This window comes from Camponotus floridanus, unplaced genomic scaffold (genome assembly GCF_003227725.1).
Source record: "Camponotus floridanus strain SB8 unplaced genomic scaffold, Cflo_v7.5 scaffold1, whole genome shotgun sequence".
Lineage (NCBI taxonomy): Eukaryota > Metazoa > Arthropoda > Insecta > Hymenoptera > Formicidae > Camponotus > Camponotus floridanus.
Genome location: NW_020229214.1, coordinates 1,360,595 through 1,380,374, shown reverse-complemented (window position 1 = coordinate 1,380,374; position 19,780 = coordinate 1,360,595). Strand labels below are relative to the sequence as shown.

General features: G+C 36.7%; 3 protein-coding genes across 11 annotated transcripts in view; 1 reads left to right on the top strand and 2 right to left on the bottom strand.

The window, feature by feature from the left end:
- Positions 1-2,114: 2,114 nt before the first annotated feature.
- LOC105250401 (general odorant-binding protein 83a) lies at positions 2,115-3,310 on the bottom strand. Its single transcript, XM_011256472.2, has 5 exons — positions 3,194-3,310; positions 2,848-2,905; positions 2,575-2,769; positions 2,312-2,376; positions 2,115-2,209 (listed from the first exon to the last, which is right to left on the bottom strand). Exons 1-5 carry the CDS (start codon positions 3,245-3,247, stop codon positions 2,183-2,185), a joined length of 399 nt encoding a protein of 132 aa, XP_011254774.2. The 5' UTR covers positions 3,248-3,310; the 3' UTR covers positions 2,115-2,182.
- Positions 3,311-5,642: 2,332 nt separating this feature from the next.
- On the top strand, positions 5,643-16,496 carry LOC105250400. The gene is made up of 4 exons (XM_025408307.1): positions 5,643-6,046; positions 10,344-10,470; positions 11,557-11,640; positions 13,857-16,496. The coding sequence occupies exons 3-4, from the start codon at positions 11,596-11,598 to the stop codon at positions 15,564-15,566; spliced, it is 1,755 nt and encodes a 584-aa protein (XP_025264092.1). The 5' UTR covers positions 5,643-6,046; positions 10,344-10,470; positions 11,557-11,595; the 3' UTR covers positions 15,567-16,496.
- Positions 16,497-18,739: 2,243 nt separating this feature from the next.
- The window catches only part of LOC105250397, a 236,962-nt gene continuing 235,921 nt past the window's right edge, over positions 18,740-19,780 (bottom strand). For all 9 annotated transcript variants that reach the window (XM_025415542.1, XM_025415548.1, XM_025415550.1 and 6 more), the window contains one exon: positions 18,740-19,746. In XM_025415542.1, coding sequence (XP_025271327.1) covers positions 19,141-19,746 — 606 coding nt within the window. In that variant the 3' untranslated portion in view covers positions 18,740-19,140. The remainder of the gene's footprint in view (positions 19,747-19,780) is intronic.

Genomic DNA, 19,780 nt, shown 5'->3' with positions numbered 1-19,780 from the left:
TAAATTCAACGAACAAATTCACGAATTAGTTTGAGATAGCCCATATGGCCGCCTTTTTAACCTTGTAGGACTCGAGTAGGATCGTCGTTACTTTCCTGTTGGGCAGCAGCTCTTAGGATCCGTGCTGGCATCGCTACAACATCCGCCACGTTCTTCCTTCGTCCCGGCGCAACATTTGGCACCGCAGCATCCTCCATATGTCTTTTTATCTCTGCACATTTTCAGTCGAGTCACAATCACTGAATTATCAAGGTCCCCGAGAGGGACTTGCGCGTCGCAACGCCCATGAAATCGTTATCGCGTAATCAGGCGACCATATAGGTGTTTAAAAACGTATGACTTTTTTCTTATTTTAAAGTTCTTATTATAATCTTTTTACTTTTTGCTGCAACATCCGCCGTAATCTTTCTCCCTAACCGCATCATTCTTCTTCTCGCCCCTGCAAGCATAATGCATAATATGTACATACATACATGTATGCATATAACGTATATTTAAATAAATTAATAATAGTTCTCTCTCTTAGGTTTTTTAGAAATTATTTTATCAGAATATATGTTGAACAAGGTATAAACATTCAAAAGAATGCATTAATCGTTTAAACAAACATAATGTACAACATTATTAAATTGTTAAAATTATAGGAAATAGTTTTTTTATATGAACGTGTGTTTATAAATTATAGGAAATAGTTTTATATGAACGTGTGTTTATAAATTCATAAATATGTACATGAGAACTTACTGCTCGCATCGACAAGTCACTTGACCAGCGTATCCTTTTTGACTAGTAACTTTGCTATAAAGGAGATTACGTTAGCATTTTGTACATTACATGTAATACTATATCAAAAAACAAAAAGTTAATTAATTAGTTAATTAATTAAGTCAGTTAATAATTGTATGACATTATTTATAAGATAATTTACAACATAATGTCATATACAAAAATAAAACATTTATCTTACTTTTATTTATGTATTATATTGTCATATATCTTTATCCAAAGAACTATTATATTGTCATATATCTTTATCCAAAGAACGATGCAAGAGGTTAAAATCATTTCATATAATGTATAAAGATATAGAATCACTTACGCGCAATGATCACACATGATGATGTTTTATGATGTTATGAGAAGCGTTTAATCGATCAATTCTTTTATCCTGAAGAAATTTTGAAATTTTGGCAAAGTGTGTAGTGTTGATTGCGAAAAAATTTAACATAAATTATAAATAAATATTATGCGTTACTATGGTCATTCATCTATTTCTATCCGCATCTTTTTCAGCATCTTTATTGGCAGAATGTTTCGAATAAATACACATGTATTTTGTAAAATTAATTAAATTACAAACGCACGTCATATTTTTTAAATCCTATTATTTAATAACCTACAAAATATAAATTTTAAATTCAGAGAATTATTTTTATCGATACATAAAAATACATTCACATATACTAAACTAATGTATATAACCACATTCATTTAATGTACGGAATTATATGGAATCATATTAAAGCAAAATAAATGTATTCCAATGAAAATAATATGTTATCATCTTTTTCATAACCTTTTTTGCTTCGGAAACATATTTGATATAAAAGTTATATAATAATTAAAATTTTAATAATTAAAATTAGTTACTGTTGAACTTTTAAACAGCCTTGAGCTATTAAAATGCAATCTTCGCAATGGTAGCTTTTCCACGTTGTAAACTTAGAGATATGATTACTATTATAATTATTTCGTTCTTCAAAATATAAGTTTGCGTTTATTAAATGAAAATAAAATCATTCACATTGCTATTATCTGCGAATTATTAAAATATTTCGATGATGATAAAATGATATTTAAAGAATGAAAAGGATAATCAGCATCACAAAAAAGAGATAATAATAAAATTCAAGACTTTCGAAAAAGCTTTGATATACATTTGAATATCAATATAACATATCTTTATACATACATATATGTATACATAAATATGTAGGATTTTTTATAGTTGTTTTTTTTAAAATAGATATTTTTGTAAGCTATAAGAAAATAACTCTTTATATATTTTAAATAATATATAACAATTTCAATAAAATAATATATAAATAAAACTACTTCGGATATTATTACTATTTATATTTCTCAATGTAGTGCTTTATGTGTAAACGCAAAGCAATCATTTTTAAACAAATGATACGCTTTTTAAAATCTGCAAATAAAACGTCCACAGATTATAAGAATTTTAATTAGAATTACATTTTAAATATAAGTTTTATTTTAGTTGTATAACTCCACATTTTATGATACTTACTTCTGGTTGTGCTTTAACGTAACATTTAGCTATTTGAAAAGCTTTGTCGCAAACATTTTCCGTTGCTAGAAATTAATTTTTCAATTATTTTTTCTGACAACTAATTTTACTTTTTCAAACTCATATTCACTTGTATTCCATTGTATATTTTATATAGAAAGAAAAATATGCAATATGTGCATACATGTGTACATTTTGTAACTTATACTAATTATAACGAAAATTATCTTGCTGTAAGAAAATAAAATAATAAGAAGACTTACGAATCGATTTACACCGATTAAGAATTTCTCTCGACGATTCTTGCATACTACGCGGAAGATGACGTACAGCCTTCTCGATATCTACATTGTTATTTTCGCTAAGAATACCACTCTTCATCATAAAGCATCTCAAGTAACATTTTAATTTTATATCATTTTCTTCAACGTTGCCGGCCTTCAATCGTTTTAAGGATGCTAGATTAAATAATCCAATTAAGAAAAGCGAATTCATTCTCTTCAATTATATGCCAGCAATATAAAAAATATTATTACCCCAAGAAACATTCGTTTGTTGCCGACAATCTCGTTTGATATCCGCTCGTGCTCGAACATGTAAGATTGAATAAGTTTTATAAATGCATTGATTAGCAAAAAAATTTATCTGATCGTCTCTTCAATATTTTTTAAATTTAAACATCTTAAATTATACATTTAATTAAATTATATACGTATAAATACATAGAAATACATAAATTTTGAATGCCCTGTATATGCTTAAACACAGAGCTTTTTAAGATTATCCGAAGTGTTTGCAAGAATAGAAAACTTTTCAGTACGAAATTTTGCAAGAAAACAATATAATTTTGCTTATTAATATATACACAACTAAATTACTTACTAGTAGAAACAATACACTGAGCAAAACAATGAATAACATATTTTCAGTTTTCATGTTTTTATCAGAATACTTTTTGGACTACAAGTTTCCGATTTCAATGATGTTTCCAATTAAGCAAAACTAAGATTACTGAGAATGCAATTCTATTGTAAAAGACATGAATTTTTTGTTTATGCTCAATTTTTAATAGCAACACATAATTCATCTATAATCCTATTACAAATGTCGAGTATAAGGCTGAACAATTACATAAATGTCATATTAATCTACTGTAGTGTGACATACAAATGGCATATCAAGGATTTTACTGCATAAAACTCTAACTAACATATTTCAAAAACTTTAATGTCTCACGCAATAGTTTAACTAAGATATTTGATGTATATGTATATTCGTATAAAAAAAAATATATATATATATATATATATATATATATATATATATATAGAATTTCCCTACAATAGATAGATACAATTATATTCTTTGATAAAAAAAATTAGAATTTTTTTCTCTTGATAAAATTACCGAAAGGAAATTGTTTTTAAGAAAATGCAATGTATTTTACAAAGTCTCGAAAATCGATTTGCAAGTTTCCATAAGTTTTGCTAAAAAAAAGATGCTGTTAGAAGTTGTTAATAATATTATTTTAATATTATTATTTCAATATTATTTATTATTTGATAAAAATAATGTAATATTTATATATTTTGTGTTATATTCTTATAATTCTATATAATTAATATATGATATTATATATATATATATATATATATATATATATATATAATTAATATATTATAATGTGTACTTTTATATTTTAAATGCCCAAATCTGATTGTGAATCAAAACTGGTATCATTATTATGAACGATCGGTTGTATCACATAATCTTTCACCTTACTCGACAGGTATGATAATTTATCGACAGTTATATATCTTCCAATAATATTTTATCAATAATTTAGTATATATTCAAATGTAACATTCAATATATGCACACATAATGAATGCTCTTGAAATAAAAATTATAAATTTAGTTTAAAAATTATTATAAATTTTGATAAGTGTATTTCTTACGTAACCGCTAATCGATAAATTATCAGCATTCGTTGTATACTGCTTTCTGCAACGTCAGAGACTGCTAATTTATAATATAATCAATTAAAGATACGTTGAAAGAGACATTCCACCTATTTTGGGCATTAGATTAATTCGTTCATTTTCAGTTATAAATATAATTTGATAATAAAAATTGTTTCTTTTTAATTAAATTAATATGGAACAAGAAAGAGGTCTTAATAAATTATTTTATAATAAATAAATTACATTGAAATTATTGAATTACATCAATGAAAAATGATAATATAATTTATTTGAATTCCTTTAGAGAAGTTAAAATTTCTTTTGGTCGCTTTGTAGTTAGATAATATTAAAACAGAGATATATGTTATTATATTGTATAATATATTTTTTAATTTATATTGTTTATATATATAGTATATATAATAATAGTTTATATTATGTTAAAAATAATCATTTGTCTACATACAACAAAACTATTGAACTATTTAACTCAATATTTTTTTAAACATACATTTTTCTAATTTTAATATCCACCATCTATCATTGAATAGTAATGCAGCGGATTAGGGACATCATGTATAGCTATATGACAGATCGCTAATTAATAAATATACCTTATCCGACATGTTAAGTAACGAGCGAAATGCAAAACGTTAAATGTCATTGAACGTTTAACGAGTAGTCCATTCTTATGAGAACGCGAAAGTCGCTGTGATAAATGGCAAGATGAGGGCAAAGATGAGCTGTGGCAAGTGTATAGATTTTAAATATCGATTCAGATATACGTGTATGCGTGAGACGTGTAATAAATTGCATATTTAGTATCATCAATTTAAGTACGGCGGCAACATATTAATGTTTTATCATTCGCGTATAATTCAATAAGTCGTGCAAATACAGGACATGCAGAAAGAGCGCGACGGTATTCACTAATCTGCTTTACGAGCGTTTTCCTAGCATACATATATACTAAAAAATTAATGAAACAGGCAGGTGTGTTGTCAGAAGTTGCCAAGGCGTCTAATCGAAATCCTCGGATTATCATCGAGAGGTATCGAGCTTGGTCGTCAATCTACCACTAAATCGAACACCCCACGCTGTTTCTGCTCCCGGCGGTGTACATATGGTATCATTGACATCCCGGTGAGATGTAGGTGCACACAGATTCTTCCTCCGTGAGTTTCTTCTCTCTTTCTCTCTTTCTCTTCTCGCAAACATGAATACAACACGAAAACGAGGCGTCGTTCATCGAATCTCAGACTCACAGCGAATGTAGCGGAGAGAGATATCCTTCGCTCCGCCGCACGAGGGACCTATATAACTGTACCGGCTGTCTGGGTCAGGGGGCGGGCCGCTACGTTTGTAGTATACTCCGTATATCGGACAGGTGTACCCTATTCCGAGGCTCTTCGGGTTCCCGCGTGCACCTCCGAGACCGGCGACCGGCTGCACACGCCGCCCCGCTCGCGTCTCTTTCTCTAGCTGTCGCGGCATCGCGGAGTATCGCGTCACCACGAAGAGAGGTGATCAGTCGCACGCACGAAGCTTCCGAGGGCTCTTAAATCTCATTCGAGCGAACGCGAAATTCGGCGCTTCGCCAACAGCAGCGTCCGCAAATCGCGGATTCGGCCGGAATTGTGCGCCAGGACTTTTAACGTTCGATCCCGACCGATCGGTGTGGTAACGCTTCGTTCGCCTGACACCCCCTCGAAGGAAGATCAAGCACACTTGACAACCACTCGCATCCGGATTCATTAAAAAAAAAATAAAGGTATCATTGCGCCAATTTAGAAAATGCCGTCATCATCTCATTGTTTACATAAGTTCAATACATAAACTCAGCACAATCCACTTTTGAGCTGCTTTAAAAAAGTAGTGAGAGAAAATTTAACGTTGGTAAAAACCTGATATATTAACAGAGAGACTCGTCCTTCGCAATAAAGGGAACCAACGACTAAAGTATTATCCACCTGTCACATTCCGAGCACGTGTTCGTTTCACTACAGCTGACTGTAATGTGCGCGAGACAGCGGTAATTTAATCCCGGAATACTCTACGTGTGCGAGCATGCATCGTTATAGGTAATTCGCGGCTATTAAACGTGCTTCTTGTCTTGAGTCCGATGGTTAATATCGCATGTTGGACGTAGTAATTCAATTAACGCTATGTCACCGATTAAGTTATTAGAAGTGAATCGCATGTCACCATTCGCACTTCACTAATGTGTTAATAACGCACGACTGGAGTGCGAGTTTGTGAGAGAAATTACACCTTCAGCCGCAGAAGACATAGCCGGATGGTTGTTTCCGTTTTATCGAGTCATACGCCGACTCGTTTTACTGTATCCTATGAAACACTTCCGAAATTATTATCGTGATTTCTTTCGTACGTCATTATAAATATAAATCAATTAATATTATAGTGTGTCGTTTCCAAAAAAGAAAAAAAAACATTAGAGAAATATATCGAAATGTTAGCGCATCGTTAATTAAAAGGCGCCTAATTTCGCATGCCGTTGTATGTAAAACAAATGAGGTCGAGCACATGTTAGAAAAAGTAGATCGTAAGTAGATTGTGATTTCGTATTTGCATTTTTATCAGAAAGCGATGAAATATATACATCTATCTAATTAATGTATAATTTTATTTAAAAAATGTGAATACGCGTCGCACACATACACAATAATTTGTAACTATCGTTGTTTAAAAATTCTGAAGTTTATTTAAAAGATCAAATTCATCAGATCGATTAAAAGAGCAAATTGATATATTTATAAGTTTGTAAATTAGACGTTTATTTTTGGTACAAAAATTTATATATATTTATTAAAAATCAACGCACAATTCTTATATGTGCTCTACACCTCGCAGAGATACGCAGCGGTCTCTTTGGATTGCAAATCGAAGTGATCGTCGGGCTCCTTTTCGTTACGCTCGATTACCGTGCAATTACTACATCGTGGATAAGCAAGACGAGCAATACAGATGGCACGCGCTCATTTGCTTATCGCTACCATTTGATACTTTGATATAGGCGCATTTCATAATTGCGATTCGCGCATATAACATACCGCGCGCGATTCGTTCAATTTCAATTTATCGACAAGATTACCAGCTATTTTCAACGGATGATTAAGTTACGGCGCGAATGTGTGGTCGTTATTCTCGGGAAATTGTGCATATCGAGATTCAAGCGAGTTAATCGACTGAGATAAAACCTGGAGACAAGAAGAGAAGAAATGGAGCGGGTATATTAGATGACAGGTGCTTATCAATCTATTAAAGCAGGAAGCGGATAATATATAATGTATAAATTTATCAATGTGTCTTTACTTCCGAATATTCAGCGTTACACACGTTGTTTATAACGCGATGTCCGTTATGCGGGAGAGGAGATAACGAGGGAAGGTGGGGATGCGAAAACACAGGACGGAGGAGCTACATTCTTTCTATATGGGTCGCTATTAGGCGCTCATTATGCGAACGCCCGACTTCGGAATCACCACACTGACAGAACCGTTATATGTATTTGGCACCACGCCACATCTTCGGCATACCCGATACATGGTTAACGCGGAACGGGAGACGTGTAAACAGTCGAGACCGTGGTGATTTTTATTCCAGTACACGGACAACCTGTAAGAGGAAGGACAGGTGTCGCGATTTATCGTGACACAAATTATAAGAGCAGAATAACAGCTAATATACAACTTTGAGAATGCTCGTGAATCGGACACATTTGAAAAATATTATAACAATTAAAATTTGCAATATTATTGATTCTTTGTTAATTGATATTATATTAAATATGTATGATTAGGTGAATCGATTAGGTTTTGTGATTGGATGCAGCGATTAATGTCTCTTAATTAATATCTCTATGAGCTTTTCTTTTAACAGTCCTAGAAAAACGCTTTCACCTTTGAAGAAAATCGATTAGATTATTAGTTCAATGTGACTGTGGTATAGAATATTTTACAGTACTTTAATCCGGCTCTTAGATTATTCATGTCGAATCAATTTCTTTAAACAATTATCTGTGTAAAAAGGCTGACTGTAAGTTATTTCAAACAATTTGACATTTTGAGAAAATACTTGTAAAATTTTAGAAAGTGTTAAAATAATTTTCTTTAATATATTTTTAATAATTTAACAATTGATTATTATGCTAAATGTAATAGAAACGCGATAAACTCTCGTACAAGAATTGATCAAGTAAAAATTATAATGAAAAACACAGTTTCTTCGAAATCAAATTTATAAAAAATATTTTTTGTAATTTGATTTCTGAAAGATTTTATTAAAAAATTTATTTCTTTATACATTCAGAAATAAGTTTTTCATATGGAGTTAATTAAAATTATGGAAATGTAACAGCAATATATAACAACCAATATATATGTATAACAACTTATTTACAACTTATTTATATAACAGTTTTACGCGTTTATGAAATATTTTATTACAAACATATATAAATATGTTATATAAAATAAAAATTAAAAATGACATTAAGCAATCGTTAGAAGCGAACTGCTTAAAGATATCAAGACAAGGCTGAAACGATCGGACACGAATGACCCAAGTGTGTCGTTTGTGGGTCAAGTTTTAAATGTATTACAATCTATCGCGACTGTACAAAACCAGTAGAGTATTCGCAAATTGGACGAACAGCCGTCGCGGTGGCCGCGCCCGGTTAACCGGTTGGTCCTTTTGACTTCGGTCCCACGTGCGCGCAAACGTTGATCAACGGCGCGCAGGAGCCTACTTGCCTACATTCATAGAACGTCAAACATGCCACTCGAACACCGGGAATGCACACATTAACGCGCACAGGTATCGTCTCTTCGGCTTTTCTCTTTCGTGCGCGCGCGCGAAAGCAGTCGCGTCATCTTCAATTACATGCGAATGACTTTAATCTTCTTTCTCATAGATAAATCCTTAATTTAAGATTCAATGATCGGGATCGAGATATACCGAAAATTAGAAGAGATAGATAGGACAAGATTATCTAGAGACATTCTCGCAGTGCGTCTCTGAGCTAAGATCCAAGAGAGACAATTAGATAGATTAGAATCTCGCAACATAAATTTGCTCACCCACCGTTTACGACCGATTGCCTTCTCTATTGCCTTCTCTATTCTCTTTAATTGACTCTCTACAATAAAGGTCTCGACAAGCGTGATTACGTGTATTGATCATGTCTTTTTTCCGTTTACACACTTCCTCGTCTTCCGTGATTAGGTACTCGGTTAAAGAAAAGAAAGTTGTATCAGGAATCTGACTTCCGTCCCTATGTGTATGCAGAGTAGCGGTAAGTGCGACAAGCCAGGTGACATACTCTAGCCGCGTCTCTTTTCACTACCGCTGTTGAAGATACGCGCGACAAAATTATATCTCGGTAGCCCGTTATTTCATGTAGTTTCGAGCTGAAAGCCATCAAATATCTGTGTTGGACAATTTATTTAACAGCTCGCGCGGAAACAGCAGCGCAATGAGCGTCCCAATGAGATTTCTACGCGTGTTTCTGCGGATTTTACGAATTTGACTCACGCCGATAGACAGGGACTGCGGTTTCGACGAGGTAACGGAGCAAAAACCGGGACATTCGGGAGGAATTTGGGACAGATGGCCTAGTGGTTGCGAAGCGAACACGTCGTCTGATAATTGGCGATCAAATACAAGCAAAACGCGACAACCGTCTTACAGACGCATCACTCGCATAGCGGAAATGTGAACAGCGGTTAACAGTAACCTTGGCGTCTTTTTTGCGATCGCTGTAAAGCTTGTTTCGATTACAAGCTTTGGACAGTAAAATTCAATTCACCAAGATATTGATCCTGGCATATCAATTTAATTATCGGGATATTTAAATATCTTATGAATAATTAAATATCTTATTTAATTATTTTTTGCTGGCTGCAAAATATCCCGCATTACGAAACATTTGATTGAGAAAGCAATTGATATAATGTATATGAGAAAGCAATTGATATAATGTATATGACAAAATCGATGCTTTCTCTCTCTTGAAGATCCCTCCTTATGCAATTAAACTTAAATTACAGACTGCGGTTGTATCGAGCAATCGAAGATTATTCTGACGAGAAGGAGATCACTCAAAATCATTTATTCATTATAAGAGACGACCTCTCACTTAGAGAACTACATTCGGCTATACAATTGGAATTACAGGTAAATTATGTTAAATTAACATACATTTTAAATTGTTGTTTGATTGCCAATGTTATTTTTTGCGCGAATCATCTCAGAAATCGAACTCTTTTTTTTCAATCTTTCGACACGCAAAATTTTATTTAATGCACAACATTAGTACAGTTAAATTGCATAGTTTCACAAAAGAAGAAATTCAAGAAGAATAATTATTCCGTGTAATTTTTCTACTTAATATAATTTTAGCTTTTCTAATATAATTTATAATATAGCTACGATAAATTTGTAAAATCTGTTTTAATGTAATTTACCATGTTATAATTACAGTACACATGCAGAAAAATTTTATTCCGTTAAAAATAAAGTACATTGTTAGAATTTTTATATTATTAGAATTTTTATTTGTTCTGCAGGATTAAATTTTTGCGATAAAATATTCTATTGTATATAATAAATAACTATTGTATATAATAAATAACTTATTGTATTATAGAAAAAGTTACAATTAATTAGGTACTTCACAATCGCTTATATTCATCAATTTTATATGAGATTATTTAATAATTGTATTCATCAATTTTATATGAGATTATTTAATAATTTAAAAAACCCTTACATAAATTTTTGCAGAAATCTGAATTTCTCAATTTTAATATCCATTACATTGAGATTGTTATTTTGAATTTAATTTGGCATCAGATTTCTTGTTACCTATCTTCACAACAAATTTCTTTCGAGGAGAATTTTATATAGTCAATTTTGAACGAAATAAAAACTTCTTCCATACATCGCACGCGCCACATATTAAATTTACCTACCTTAACATATAATAAAATATATTAAAATTTTATTAACTTTGCAATTTTCAAAGTTTGTATAACATTAAAGTAAATGCACCAGAAAATGAATAATTTCTTTCCCGGATTTAAAAAATGTTTTCATCAAGTTATATTATATTCTGTATATTATAATGCATATTAAAATATTTAATTTAGTTTCCCGAATTTAAAAAAATGTTTTTATTAAGTTATGTTATATTCCGTATACTATAATGCATATTAAAATATTTAATTTAATTCAATGATACATGGTATTTTATCTTTTCAGTGATACGATATACTGTTCCACCGTGGACGCCAACGCGGTATGCAGTTACGCATTTGCATCCTAGCCTGTCTCCTATTGAAGGGGGTAAGCGAAAATTTTTTATTTCCCTTGCGAAAGCTTTTTCCGAGAAAATACACGTTAAACGGAGAGAGTTAAGACGCCGATCTCGCATCTTACATCGATCATCATAAATGCGTTCCAACATTGTACGCAACATCGTTATTAATCGAACGCATTCCGCATGGAAGAAAGACGAGATTCGCACAGACACATTGCTATTGATTCGGTTTCATTTGGAGCGACATCTGAGGACGCAAGGCATCACGGGGGATAGGTGTGCGTCTTTCCCTCTTTCTCTCTTCCTCTCTCTTTCTCTCTCTGTCGCCGTCTCTGCGCGTAGGTAATTACTACATAATAACCCAGATATATCGCGACGGATACACGAGCACATGGCCGGGCAATGCCGTTACCCAGTGCTCTGACCCAGAGCTAAGGGCAGAACTCGCCCGGTTCGACTCGGTTGTCCCGATGTCTCAAAATGGTGCGCGGAGCGGCGCTCTGATCCGCTGCTGGTGTCTACCGCGAGGAGACCCGAGTAACGTTTTATCGAGTCCGCTCTCTTACAAGGTTACGCGCAAAAATCTCGCGCGGAACGACCGGTTTCTTTGCACGCGCGCGCGGTCGGTGTACCCTTTTCATTCCTGCATTCCTGTGGCCCGACACAATTTTCGATGCACATGTGCGCTCATCGGCGCGCGTCTTCTTTATTTCCCGGTCTCAACCTCTCGGTCGACGATTATCGTTAGCCTTATAAGAGAGCGATGGCGAGATAGAACGGGATGTGAATGAAACGCGCGTCGTCGTTACCGCGTGCGCGCCTTCTGTCTTCTGTATTCCCCGTCTGTCCGCCGCCGATATCTCTGTAAATTATGCGGGCTAACGGTTTTATCGAAATCTAGTTATCTGTTTCTAAATGGGCTTTGAGAAATTATTGCGAATACCCGAGAAATCGTATTTCTTTGACAACTATATAAGAAAAATTTTGCGGAAACGTTATAATTATTCATATATTAATGTTTCTATTTGTCGTTGCTTATATTTTCGATGTATAAAATAAAAGAGAATATCGTCGAACTGTTTGCAATCAGACGCGAGGTGTTTCGAAAAGTGTTCACCGAAACAAAATCAAAATTACCGGAATGCATCTGACGTAACATAACGTGGTAGCGTGGTTCGCCATTCATCGTGGACCGCCATCAGCTGTGCGCTTCTCCTTCGAGATCCGCCGCAAGTGACTCAGTAGGCCTCGGTCTGTCGCGAATTATGGGGACGCGCGCATTGAAAATCCACGAGACGGGATAAGTGGACGGGGGAGGGGGGGACCAGGGGGATGAGAAGGAGAACCGCGCCGAACGTGCGCGCTCCGCGCGGAACTGGCCGATTGACCCGCGGCTAAAGACACGGGTGGTCCGTTATGCCCTAAGGTCACACGCGTGACGCAATCGGCCACTATAAAACGTACAAGTTCTATACGCAATCGACTCGTTGCTCCTATTCCGTCGCGGGCCTCCCTTCCTCCCTCGACCTCTCTCACTCCGTTCCCTCGTCGTCGCCCTCGAATGTCACGTTCCTTCGAACACACTAACGACGAACAAGTTTGGCACTTTTTCCTCCCCTTCTTCTCGCGCCGTGTCGCCTTCGGCTATCGCGCCACCGGAAATAACTCTTTCGACGATCGCTCCATTTGTCCGATCCGATAATCGAACCCGCGCCGCATTTCTCGGCGCGCGCGTCGCGATTCCGTCGAGCTTGACACACTTAGGCCTTCCATTGAGCGCGTGAGAAGCGGATACCGTTGTATGGTCGTTTTTTTTCTTCGTCCTCTTCTTTTCGGTGGATGTATATATATACAATATATATATATATGTGTGTGTGTGTGTATGTGTGTGTGTGTGTGTGTGTAAAAATTAGCGTATATCTAAAGCAACATCCGTAAATATAGACACACGCGAGATTAACGCTAAAAATAAGATTCGTGAATGGGATCCCGGATATGGTAATGTAGCCTCATTGAATCAGTCGTAAACACAGACACACGACATAAATAATTAATGATACGAAAAGAAGCGGTATCATAGATACGTGACTAGTTTCATAGAAATCTGTATAAATTCGCGGTACCATGATCATATTTTAATTGATCCGCTTCTTCGATCGTTTTTTCAAACTTGCGGTACCTTTCCGATCGAATTTATATATATTTGACGCACAATATATGACTGCTCGTGTTCCTTTTGCAGCTGGCTCAAGCCGAGGAAGTAGAAGTCGTGGAGGCGATTCCGGGAGAGGATAATCGAAACGATAATTCAGCGTTGAATCGCCAAGACAACGAACTAAGTAATTCCGATCAATTGGCATTGGATTCCATAGCGGAGAAAGATGCAGGAGGAAATCACTATAAGTCGGGCGCCCTCCGAGGCCATCCCCTGCTACCACCGGGCCGAGGTGCGCTAAGTCTGCCACGTCCGCATCATAATGTTGCCTATCACGGTCCACCGCCACCGTTGCCGCCTTCTAAAGCGCAACCGGAAGCGATGGATAAGATCTATACGACCGGTAGCGGAATCAGTACCGCGGTCGGCGTCGAACCCTGGCCAGTGGCGACACCCGATATGCCGAAAATCGTATCGCTGGATGTGAAATGCGAGAAGAATCTGATGAAGGTTTACCTGGGCTTCGACAAACCGTTTTACGGCATTGTCTTCAGCAAGGGCCACTATAGCAACGTAAATTGCGTTCATCTGCCGGCGGGACTGGGTCGCACGTCCGTCAACTTCGAGATCAGCATACACGCGTGCGGGACAGCCGGTAACACGGAGAACGGACTGTACGGCTACGGCGCCGAGTCTGGTTCCGGGACATACTTCGAGAACATCATAGTAGTGCAGTATGATCCCCAAGTGCAGGAGGTCTGGGATCAGGCGCGCAAGCTGCGCTGCACCTGGCACGATTTGTACGAGAAGTCGGTCACTTTCCGTCCCTTCCCCGTCGACATGCTAGACGTGGTACGCGCAGACTTTGCCGGTGACAACGTGGGATGCTGGATGCAGATACAGGTGGGAAAAGGACCGTGGGCCTCCGAGGTCTCGGGACTCGTCAAGATCGGTCAGACGATGACGATGGTGCTTGCGATCAAGGACGACGATTCCAAGTTTGACATGCTCGTGAGAAACTGCATGGCGCACGATGGCAAACGCGCGCCGATACAGCTGGTGGATCAGCGCGGCTGCATAACGCGGCCTAAGCTGATGTCCCGATTCACCAAGATCAAGAACTTCGGCGCTTCGGCGTCGGTGCTGTCGTACGCCCATTTCCAGGCGTTTAAATTCCCAGATTCCATGGAGGTTCACTTCCAATGCACCATACAGATCTGCCGCTACCAGTGTCCGGAACAGTGCTCGGAATCGTCGCCCTTCCTGGACAGTCAGGGTCTCCTGGAGAATCATCATCATCATCACGCGATAAACGGGCATCCGGATGTTGGATATGGTTTACCGCCTCCGATCCCGCTGCCATTGGAGGCCTATTTACAAGCGGCGGCCGGACAGCCTCGGGACGAGAGAAGAAGGAAGTCCCGCGAGATCTCGCATAACCCGCAGAAGGCCGTCGGTGTGAATCGAATCATCCGGGTGGTCTCGACCGGTGATCTGACCTTCTCCATCGACGAGGGCAACAACAGCGGCGAACAGCTGTTGAACGGCGGGCCGACGATGGTATTTCCGCAACGCGTTCACGAGAATGCAGCCGGCTCGACCATGATCTGCATGACCACTCCCGGATTCGCGATTACTCTCATCGTACTCCTCGCTATTTTACTTTCTTCGTGCGTGCTCTCGGCCTACCTCTTCATGCGTCTCAGGCCCTTCTCGGCGAGGGCTAAGAAATCTAACACCGCCGAGCAAAACAGCGGCGCGACGAAGAAATCTTTGAGAACGTGCTTCTACTCATAGATATATACGAAATTGCCGCGTGTCCACCCTGAGTCATTTTATCGCGATCCCGATATCCGCGCCGGAAGAGGGGCCGTCAAATTGCACGGCCCTCTTCTCGGAAGAACCGGTTTACGCGATATCGTTGAAAGTCAGTACGTTGGAGGTCAGTACGTCCGTAGAACGAATGCGGTCGCGCGAAGGAAAAAGGAAATTGGTCCCGACCGCCACGTCGCACCGGGTTAATAAATTAGCGGTAAATGGGTAGAACGTTCGTACTTTTTCTTTTTTCAAATACTTTTGGCCATTAACTGACAGTATTCTTCTGTATGTACACGTGTATGCGGAATTTCTTAATAAAACGGGTCGTAGCGAAGCATCTTCTGCAAGGAAAGCTTTGCATGAACTGGTCTTCGAAATCACGAATCTTCAGGTTTCGTAGAGGCTATCGAGTGTCGCAAGCACGATTCTACGTGAAATTTCCTTTTCGGGACGGGATATCATCAACGATATTGTAATACTATAACGTATTATGCAGTACTCGTGCAATTCGGTATCGCGACCTCCACGTGGAGTCGTGCTTCGTCATAATGAAACTTAAGCTCAGGCCTACATACATAGGCGAATATAGGCGATATACGCCAAAAATTTAGTCAAAGATAATCAAATCTATTTCTTCGTTTATTATCTATGTATGTATTTGTATTTAGTCTCTTCTTTCGTTTCTCGGTATTTGGGACTCTATCATTTAACAAATCGTTGCTCAACAATGTGACTGGGTAACAGAAAGGCTGAAATTTCGCGAAAATGGCCTACAACACAGCATTTAAGTAATATTAATAATCTTAATAATATATCATATATATGATTATTTATATTTATTACCTATTTAAATTTTTTTCTTATAAATTTATTTTTTACACAGAATTCGATAAATTTCATATATATGAGGCAAACAAATGAAATAAAGTTGTAAGATACAAAAGAATTATATCTCATTCCTTTGCAATCAATAAATTAAATAATTAAACAATAAACGCGTTCGTATATAATATGCCGCATCAATGAGAAATTTTCAATTATATAAAAGTATTTAATTATTTAAGTGTTAATCTAATAGCTCGTCCTAAGCTCGTCTTAAAATGACAAGTTGTGCCAAAATGTTGCATTAATATAACATATAAATCGATAAAATAAAAATAATAAATTACGCAATTTCAGTTATAAGATAAAATATTTTGTATTGTTGTGCCGTATATTGTGAATATGAAGCCAGTGCTCTCGAAAAAAATATAGTTAATAAAATTATCGTGACATTCAATTTTCACTTATACCTTTTATTACATATTATTGCGATTGAATGGAGCACTACTTATTTATTACATCAATGCAGTACTAAGAAAATTCGCGTTAAAAACGATTAAGTGAAGAAAGCTATTAACTCGATAAGTTATATACGCAATTTTGCAGTCATTAGTTTATATTTGCAGCGTGATTTATCTAGTGTATAAGATAAACCTACATATATTAATATGTAAGGTATCTCTCAGAGAATTGTGTATTTCCGCCGGTCACGTAATTTCTCTCTTTTTTTTAATCTCATATACATTTATTATTTTATTAACCAATGAAGACAGTTGATGTATTTTTGTATACGAAATAAATGATAATTGGAATTCAATCGTATATTTAAAGTTTTGTAAATATTTATTTATTGCTATTATTATTTATTTATATATATTAAATAAAAACATAAACTTTTTTAACTAAATAATCATATTGTCGCCTTTTACTTTCGCCCGAACGATTTGCCACTCGCTATTAGGCAGTGCCAGTGGTCAAACCTAGTTCCCTAATGCTGATCATGTCGCGCTTAAATTAAATTTGCTCAATCTAAGCGTATGAAAATTTTTACATGTATACATGCATGAATTACTTAGAATCTAGTCTTAAATTAATTTTTATATACTTGGCAGCTTGCAAGTTAGTTTGGACGAGTAAAATAAATGTAACTTTAAATTCTCCATCCGTTGTTAAAATCTGCTTAGATCGGCCTATTCTCGCATAAGAACAGAAATAGGCCATACAAAAAAAATGTCCACACCATAAATATCTTTAAAAAAATATCTTTGTAAGACATTTCGGTATGAACATTAGCAATGCATTTATTTACGTATACTCAGGTATTAAAAACTCGGTCGTAACGAATCGTGTGTTCACGATGACAATTATATAATGTGCTACGATATGCGACAAGTCTATTTATACATGTGATTTAAAGAAAATAAAAATAGCAAATCGTAAAAATTTTTCGTTTCAGATCTTGCGCAAAAGCCCATAAAATCGTGGAAACTTTAGAAGATGAAGGATGTATTGGGAAATTACAAGTATTTATTTTCTTCCTCTGACACACTTTCCCCAAATTGTTAACGCATATTTTATACACATTTGCCACATCCGAGATAAATATTACTTTTAGCCTCCTTAGAGCAAATCGTTAACGCGATTTCTATCTCTAGGTAAGAATGTCGTAGCACCGGACGACTTAGTATCCTATAATTCATAAACAATATATATGTAATAGTACTTGTGTTAATAGTATCTAAAGAAAAACTTTTATAGATCATAGGCGATGCTTCGTGATCCATTGTATTCGCCGACAATAGAATCCCGAATGCATTCGCATTGCATCTCCGGAAGACAATTTGACGCGCCAATCATAGCTGCGTATCGTTTCCGTCGTATAATAAAACATTTCATTCTTATAAAAAAATGTATTGTATACTAATACAATAATTGTGATTAATTCCAATAATTATGATTACTTTCAATTTTCTTAGGTTATTCTCTCTACACATACACATACACTACATACCTACGATTTTTATTATTTTTTAAGGCACCGGAAAAAATCTCCGTGAATACGTAACCCGTCTTATATCGATGACAAATCACTCGCTATAATTTTCTGCTTTAATGCAATTTTTTGAGATTTTTATTTTTATTTATACTTAGTTTGTTTTTATGTATAATTTCTTAATGTATATATTATATAACTTGTAATACATATATCTTTCAGAGAGCAGAGTACTTTTTGTTTTCTTCGATGATATTCTTCTAAACTAACTGATAGTTAATAGATTTATGTAAAAAGAGATTTGTATATATATATAAAGATAAAATAAAATATAATACGAAATTAATTAATGTTCGAGTAACATGACAATACTTATTAGTATTTAATTAATGATTGAAAATTCCAAAATATCATCAAGAAACAAAGAAAATCAAAATCGATATCCACGAAAGCTAACACTAAAGCTAATAGATTTGCTAATATCAGGCTATATACGTATTTAGAAACGGGGTCCTCGGCGACTGCGATTCGCGAGAGCTCGGTATCGTCGCGCGATTCGCAGGAAGACAATCGAACAATTAATGTCGATAGTTTTCTTCCTCCCCACCTCTGCATGCCGTGCTCGATTCTATTCTCGAGTAGAGTATGATCGAGCAGCTTCCCTTACGCATTTACGATACTTTGTACAGCGTATTATTGCACATTGTCTCTCCTTGAACGCACCTTTAAAGCTGACCGTCAGCCTCGCTCGACCGATTGATCCGCAGTTACCTGCGAAGCTACCGCGTTCGTCTGCTTCAGCTCCTCAGGATTGTGCGGAGCAGCGGGTCGCGCCGTGCAACGTACGCGTAGCAGACCGTACGACAGCCAGCCGTTGTTATTACTGGTGTGCACATCGCTCTGATTGCTCTCCCTGTTGCTAGCGGTGACTTCTCGCTGTGCCTGCAGCCGATGGAGCATCGCGCCAGCGACGAGGGCGGAAACGACCGCCGAGAGCGCGACGATGATGAAGAGCGCGCTGAAACCTGGCATCGGCAAGCAGATCCCGTAGACGACCTCCTCGCGTATCCTACCTTGGAAGACCGTCACCGCCTCGGCGTGCGCATCCGGACTGAAGGCGAGATCCGCCTCGGAGATGACCTCGTAGATACCGCTGACGCCGACGTCGGCGCTACGCGCCTTCCGGTCTGTCACCGTCACCGAGCGTTTCCGGCGAGCGGTTACGACACTCCCGGTGAGCGGCGTCGCCGGCATCGCGTCGCCATCCTCCTCGAGATTCCGCGGTCCGTGCGGGAATTGATCTTGCTCGCTCTGGTCATATCTGGTCACCGGCGGCGGTGGTTCCTGAAAAGGGAGCGACGAGCTGTTTGCGAGTGTG